General features: G+C 47.5%; 1 protein-coding gene across 6 annotated transcripts in view; it reads right to left on the bottom strand.

The window, feature by feature from the left end:
• Positions 1-6,987: 6,987 nt before the first annotated feature.
• Positions 6,988-7,995, bottom strand: part of HSCB (HscB mitochondrial iron-sulfur cluster cochaperone) — a 19,861-nt gene continuing 18,853 nt past the window's right edge. For all 6 annotated transcript variants that reach the window (XM_032256742.1, XM_032256741.1, XM_032256745.1 and 3 more), the window contains one exon: positions 6,988-7,131. In XM_032256742.1, coding sequence (XP_032112633.1) covers positions 7,040-7,131 — 92 coding nt within the window. In that variant the 3' untranslated portion in view covers positions 6,988-7,039. The remainder of the gene's footprint in view (positions 7,132-7,995) is intronic.

Genomic DNA, 7,995 nt, shown 5'->3' with positions numbered 1-7,995 from the left:
CGCTCTTGTTACCCAGGCTGGAGTGCAATTGCGCGATCTCAGCTCCCAGCAACCTCCGCCTCCTGGGTTCAGGCAATTCTCCTGCCTCAGCCTCCTGAGTAGCTGGGATTACAGGCACGCGCCACCATGCCCAGCTAATTTTTTGTATTTTTAGTAGAGACGGGGTTTCACCATGTTGACCAGGATGGTCTCGATCTCTTGACCTGGTGATCCATCCGCCTCGGCCTCCCAAAGTGCTGGGATTACAGGCTTGAGCCACCGCGCCCGGCCCACAAGCAATCTTTTCATTCTTTAATTCACAGGGTTTTTTTCTTTTGAGTAGAGACTATATAAACTCCATTATGACAGAGTGAGACTGTCACGTAGGCTGGAGTGCAGTGGTGCCATCTTGGCTCATTGCAACCTCTGCCTCCTGACTTGAAGCAATTCTCCTGCCTCAGCCTCCCGAGTAGCTGGGTTTACAGGTGCGTGCCACCACACCAGGCCAATTTTTGTATTTTTTGGGGGAGGGTGGATGGAGTTTTGCTCTTGTTGTCAGGCTAAAGTTCAATGGCATGATCTCAGCTCACCGCAACCTCTGCCTCCCAGGTTCAAGTGATTCTCCTACCTCAGCCTTCTGACTAGCTGGGATTACAGGCATGTGCCACCATGCCTGGCTAATTTTTTGTCTTTTTAGTACAGATGGGGGTTTCACCATGTTGCCCAGGCTGGTCTCGAACTTCTGACCTCTAGTGATCCACCCGCCTCAGCCTCTTAAAGTGCTGGGATTATAGCATGAGCCATGGCACTGGGCCTAATTTTTATATTTTTAGTAGAGACAGGGTTTTGCCATATTGGCCAGGCTGGTCTTGAACTCTTGACCTCAAGTGATCCACCCTCCTCGTCCTCCCAAAGTGCTGGGATTACATGTGTGCACCACCACACCTGGACCTCCTCCTGTTCTTAGTGACTGTCCAACCCTGTCTCTCTGAGGTTACTTCTAGTGCACCTCTCAAATGGTTGGTGGGTCAGAGACATAGACACTTCATGACTCCTTTTTCCTTGGTGGTTAATCTCAACTGTTCCCCCCTAACTTTTTTCAAAACAATGTTTTCTGGTTATAAAATGAACACAGCTTCAGGTCAGGCTCAGTGGCTCACGCCTGTAATCCCAACACTTTGGGATGCCAAGTTGTGCGGATCAGGAGGCCAGGAGTTCAAGACCAGCCTGGCCAACATGGTAAATTCCATCTCTACTAAAAATGCAAAAATTAGCCCGGCGTGGTGGCGGGTGCCTGTAATCCCAGCTGTTCGGGAGTGAGGCTCAGGCAGGAGAATCGCTTGAACCTGGGAGACGGAGGTTGCAGCGAGCTGAGACCGAGCCATTGCACTCCAGTGTAGGGGGAAACCCCATAAGTGTTGAGGCAGGAGCCAGAAGCCTCAGTCTATTTCCATATAAATAATGAAGAAGAAAGTAACTAAAAAGTAACCTTAGTAGTTATTATTCATAGGAGATCCTAGTTATTCATAGGTGATCCTAATTCTTTTACTAATGCCTCTCAGGTCGGAAATGTGAACCTGGGGTGACATTGTGAAAGAAATGACCCTAAGGCAAGACACTTTAAGCCCCCTGTCACCCCCGTGCAAGGGCTGCTAGAGGGTGCCTGGGTTGTGCGGCAGCGCCAGTGCTGGGAAAGCACCCGCTGTTTAGCCAGCTAGGGAAGGAGACGTCCAAGTTGGCCAAGGTGTCTTCTTCCTTGGGAGAGTTAGGAGAAAACTCCACTCCTCTGAGCTCCTGTGGTGGGCCTGACAGCTGTCAGGTAGACCCGCAGACATCCGGGGGCTTAATTGTCTCTATGTGACCCTGTGCTTCAGTGGTCACGTTCCATGTCCACTCTCATGTTGTGCTTTGCACCTGGTTCCTTTTTTCTTAGAAGAGATAATCAGTAAAAGTAATACAAATCCTAATATCTTTGTTCTTTCTTGACAAGTATGGAAAAAGTGCTGACGAATTGTGCTCCTTACCTCATCTCGGCTACCTGAAAGTCCTGGGCCCCCATCCTTATGACACGTACTTGACCCTATCTCAGACCGCCAATGCCACGCCTTACCTACCCTGCCCCCAGCTTTGCACCACACCCTACCTACCCTGACCCCAGTTTTGTATTCAATAAAAGTCAGAGCGTCCAGGCACTCGGGGCAACTGCCGGGCTCCACGATTTGGTTGTCAGTGGACCCCCGGGCCCAAACTCTCTTTTCTCTATCTCCGCGTCTCGTGTCTTTTATTTCTGCAGTTTCTCGTCTCCACACCAGCAGAGAGGGGCTCAACGGACCCTGTAGGGCTGGACCCTAACGCTCCAGCCCGGGCAACAGGGCGAGACTGTCTCAGAAAAAGAAGAAGGGGTGAGGATGGAGGGGAAAAAAAAAGTAAAAGAAAAAGAAAAACATACAGATGAAAAAGAAGTTGGGGAACTGGGACTTAAACCCAGGTGTTAGATAGCTTAAATAACAGCAATTTATTTTCTCACAGTTGTGGGAGCTGGAGTCCAAGCTCAAGGTGCCAGCATGGTCAGTTTCAGTTTCTCTTCCTGGCTTGTAGAACCTTAATTACTTCCTTAGAGGCCCCATCTCCAAATATAGCCACTCTGGGGGTTAGAACTGCAACATATGAACTTTGGAGGACAAAATCACAGCGGCAGCACTGTCTGACACTAAACTCTGGGGAGATATAGTCACAAATTAGTTGAAATCTCTGCTTTGTTCTGACACTGTTTTGGGGTGTGTGTGTGTGTGTGTGTGTGTGTGTGTGTGTGTGTGTGTGTGTGTGTGTGTGTAGGGGGGGAAGGAGGTGCTTAATTTGCTTCACTTGTTGGTCTGAAGCTTTAATCCAAATTGGGCTGCCAACTTTTCAGTCGTCCAGAAGCAGCACACCTCCCACAGGGCTTTGTTAGAGAACACTTGAAAGGGTTCCTGGATTTAGAAGTCCAGCTAAACTTTAGATGAGAAAGGAAAGAATTTGGAAGACGGCAGAAAAAAAAGTAATCCCACTCACTTCAGAAGCCATGACTCAGAAATAATGTCTTTTTTATATATTCCCCAAATCAGACATGGTTTGTTGGGAGGCCCTGCAGGTTTTTTTTTTTCTAGCTGATCTTAACAGGTAAGGGAAAGTTTCTTTGAAGTTCCTCCAAATATGTGGCGATGCTGATGTGATTTATTTTTGTGGTCAGATGGTTTTGGTCCTGATCATTGATCTGAAGAAAGAATAAAGACTGTCTACACAAGTATTTCAAACCCTCTTTCATTTCCTCTTTTTTTTTTTTTTTTTTTTTTTACAGAAGCACCCAATTTAATGAGGACATTTGCTTGCATTGTAATTATTTACTTAAAGGACTCCTAGTGTGTTTTCAGACAAGTAATTCATTCTTTTTGCATATCATGAAGGGGTGGAAATTGTACTGATGTTCCCAAGTATCATTAGGCACCACAACTGCTGTGGTTAATTTGCCTTCTAAAGATCAGTGAATTCTAAAACGTTATCTGAGTATAACTGGTTCGGAATTCACAAGATACAGGTTTTTCGATGAGGATAAGAAACTTCGGGCCGGGTGTAGTGGCTCATGCCTGTAATCCAGGCACTTTGGAGGCCAAGGCGGGTGGATCACCTGAGGTCAGGAGTTCAAGACCAGCCTGACCAACGTGGTGAAACCCCGTCTTTATAAAAAAAAAAAATCTGGGTGCGGTGGCTCAAGCCTGTAATCCCAGCACTTTGGGAGGCCGAGGCGGGTGGATCATGAGGTCAAGAGATTGCGACCATCCTGGTAAACATGGTGAAACCCCATCTCTACTAAAAATACGAAACATTAGCTGGGCATGGTGGCGCGTGCCTGTAATCCCAGCTACTGAGGAGGTTGAGGCAGGAGAATTGCCTGAACACAGGAGTGGAGGTTGCGGTGAGCCGAGATCGCGCCATTGCACTCCAGCCTGGGTAACAAGAGCCAAACTCCATCTCAAAAAACAAATAAATAAATAAAAATAAAAAAATAAAAGAAATTTCTGGCTGGGCACGGTGGCTTACACCTGTAATCCCAACACTTTGGGAGGCCAAGGTGGGTGGATCACCTGAGGTCAGGAGTTCAAGACCATCCTGGCCAATGTGGTGAAACCTGTCTCTACTAAAAATACAAAAAATTGGCTGGGCATGGTGGTGGGTGCTTGTAATCACAGCTACTCAGGAGGCTGAGGCAGGAGAATCGCTTGAACTCTGGAGGCAGAGGTTACAGTGAGCCAGGATCACAAGACTGTACTCAAGCCTGGGCAACAAGAGCAAGACTCCGTCTCCAAAAAACAAAAAACAAAACAAAACAAAAGCAAACTACAAAGGAGCTGCTGTTTTAAGCTCTTGGAGTAGTATTTAAACCTTGGTTCAGATCCCCTGACTTTTTTCTAATTATAAACAGGGAATTATTTCCAAAGTTAAAGGCAGTTTCAGCCTCCCAACTAGCTGGGATTACAGGCATGTTCTACCATGCTCGACTAATTTTGTATTTTTAGGAGAGACGGGGTTTCTTCACGTTGGTCAGGCTGGTCTCGAACTCCTGACCTCAGGTCAACCACCCACCTCAGCCTCCAAAGCACTGGGATTTTATAGGTGTGAGCCACCACACCTGGCCAAATTTTTTGTATTTTTAGTAGAGATGGGGTTTTACCATGTTGGCCAGGCTGGTGTCGAATTGCTGACCTCAGGTGATCCACTGGCCTCAGCCTCCCAAAGTGCTGGGGTTACAGGCATGAGTCACTGCGCGTGGCCTAATACCAGATTAATTTTTTTTAACTTTTTTATTTTTTGAGATGGAGTTTTGCCCTTGTTGCCCAGGCTGGAATGCAGTGGCACGATCTTGGCTCACTACAACCTCCACCTCCCAGGTTGAAGCAATTCTCCTGCCTCAGCCTCCCGAGTAGCTGGGATTACAGGCATGCACCACCATGCCTGTCTAATTTTGTATTTTAAGTAGAGATGGGTTTTTGCCATGTTGGACAGGCTGGTTTCGAACTCCTGACCTCAAGTGATCCACCCGCCTCGGCCTCCGAAAGTGCTGGGATTACAGGCGTGAGCCACTGTGCCCTGCCCCAGATTAATTCTTGATATTTGCTACAGTTTGAAAGTTAGACCAAAGAGACTCTTAGGTGGCCTTGCTTGTTACCACACAGAATGCCCCAAGGCCACAGTAACAAAGGGGACTACCTATTTTAGGGAGGCAGATCATGCCATTAGAAAGTTGTGGAACTTAGGCAGAGGTTGGCAGAGTCACGGCCAAATCTGGCTCATTGCCTGTTTCGTAGATAAAGTTTGACTGGGCTGGGCATGGTGGCTCAGACCGGTAATCCAAGCACTTTGGAGGCCAAGGCGGGCAGATTACCTGAGGTAGGGAGTTCAAGACCAGACTGACCAACATGGTGAAACCCCGTCCTTTTTTTTTTTTTTTTTTGAGATGGAGTTTCGCTGTTGTTGCCCAGACTGGAGTGCAATGGCACGATCTCGGCTCACCGCAACCTCCACCTCCTGCGTTCAAGCAATTCTCCTGCCTCAGCCTCCCGAGTAGCTGGGACTACAGGCATGCACCATCATGCCCAGCTAATTTTTGTATTTTTAGTAGAGATGAGGTTTCACCTTGTTGACCAGGATGGTCTCGATCTCTTGACCTCGTGATCCACCCGCCTCGGCCTCCCAAAGTGCTAGGATTATAGGCGTGAGCCAACGTGCCCAGCCAAAATCCCGTCTTTAAAAAAAAAAAAAAAAAAAGATAAAGTTTGACTGGCACAGAGCCCTGTCCATTTGTTTTCATATTGTCTATGCTGATTTTGTGTCTCAATGGCAGAATAGCAGTTACAACATGTTGAAAAACGCGCGTTTTGAATGAAGAGACCTTCCAAACAGGCTTTGTGTGAGCAACATGACTGTTTATTCACCTGGGTGCAGGTGGGCTAAGGCCAAAAAGGGCATTAGCAAAGGGCAGTGGGATAGGAGTTAGTTTTATAGGTTTGGGTAGTTTTTTGGGGAGCGGGAGTGTTGCAGAGTAAGTTCAGTTACAGTGGTGGGGAGTAGGGGCAAGGAGTATACATTACCATAAGTTCAGTTACAATGACAGGGTTAGGTGAGAGGTATTTACATTATCATAATAACAGTTAAGATGGCAGTGTTGGGTGAGAGGTATTTACATTATCATAAGAACAGTTAAGATGGCAGGGTTGGGTGAGGGGCTTGTCCGGGGAAGCTCCCCTACCGGGGGATCAGGGACAATGGCGAACGCAGGCAGGGGGTGGGAGATATCAGACGGGGCAGGCAGGACTTCAGACTTTCAGGCTCCAGGTTTGCATTTGGAGACCTGACACAACTGAGACCATATAGTCCAGCGTCCCCAGCCATTTTGGCATCAGGGAGTAGTTTCATGGAAGACTGTTTTTCCATGGATGGGAACGGTGGCGGGGGGATGGTTTTGGGATGAAGCTATTCCAGCTCAGATCATCATGCATTAGTTCTCACAAGGGGCATGCAACTTAGATCCCTCACATACAGTCACAATCGGGTTCATGTTCCTATGAGAATCTAACGGCACAGCGGATCTGACAGGAGGCGGAGCTCAGGCGGTAATGCTCGCTTGCTTGCTCACCTGCCACTCAACTCCTGCTGTGTGGCCCAGTTCCTAACAGGTTGGGGACTCCTAATATAGTCCACAAAGCTGAAAATATTCACTGCCAGGCCCTTTGCAGAAAAAAGTTTTTGGATCCCTCTTTGTAGGGCCTCAAATTGGCCCCATCTCTACCTCTTCATCCATTAGCCTACATTGGGGTCATATATCAAGTGTCAGATGAACTGATCACCAAAGCTCTTGACTAGGCTGTGTTTCTTCCCACAGGACAAACTTTCCCATCCATTAATGCTTGAACCACAGGCTTAATTAAGACAATATAAATGGTTAAAGCTTATCTATTCCCAATTAGCAGAAGCCAGAAAAGAAATATACAAGAACTTTATTTTTCAAACTTTGAACTATTAACAATTAGAGTGGAATCTTCTTTAACTTGATCTTTTCTTCTATATTTGAAAAGTATCTCATCTTTGTCAAAATTTCCTTGGCTTCTTCAAAGTCATCTGAAAGAGACAGAGACATGGAAGTCAGGCTTCAGAATAAAACCAACTCTGATGACTAGGGAAGCCATATGTAAGTGGAGCTCTGTGATCTGGAGGGCCCATTAATCCTCAGTAAGTCAGAGCAATGAAGAGAGCGAACATCTGGACTGTTAAGGAGACAAAGAGATAAATGGGCTGGAGGGGTGGGTAAGACCATGTGTACAGGATTCACATAAATTAGAGAAGTTGATTCTCTTCAGGACAGTCCCAAGGCATAATAAAGGAGTGGTGGGGCTAGGTGCCGGAGCTTATTCATACCTGCCATCCCAACACTTTAGGAGGCTGAGGCAAGGAGGATGGCTTGAATTCAGGAACTGAAGACCAGCCTGGGCAACAAAGGAAGACCCTTTCTCTACCAAATAATAATAAAAAAATTAGCTGGGCATGGTGGCACGTGCCTGTAGTCCTAGCGACTCGGGAGGCTGAGGTGAGAGGATCCCTTGAGCCCAGGAGTTCGAGGTTGCAGTGAGCAATGACTGCACCACTGTAATCCAGGCTGGGTGACAGGGTGAGACCCTGTCTCTTAAAAAAAAAAGTGGGGTGGCCGGGCGCGGTGGCTCACGCCTATAATCCCAGCACTTTGGGAGGCCGAGGCGGGTGGATCACGAGGTCAAGAGATCCAGACCATCCTGGTCAACATGGTGAAACCCCGTCTCTACTAAAACTACAAAAAATTAGCTGGGCATGGTGGTGTGTGCCTGTAATCCCAGCTACTCAGGAGGCTGAGGCAGGAGAATTGCCTGAACCCAGGAGGCAGAGGTTGCGGTGAGCCGAGATTGCGCCATTGCACTCCAGCCTGGGTAACAAGAGCGAAACTCCGTCTCA

Source organism: Sapajus apella, unplaced genomic scaffold (assembly GCF_009761245.1).
Source record: "Sapajus apella isolate SASKATOON/1434 unplaced genomic scaffold, GSC_monkey_1.0 scaffold95, whole genome shotgun sequence".
NCBI classification, from domain to species: Eukaryota; Metazoa; Chordata; class Mammalia; order Primates; family Cebidae; genus Sapajus; species Sapajus apella.
Note: the sequence above shows the minus strand (reverse complement) of the source record. Positions and strands in the feature narration are given on the sequence as shown.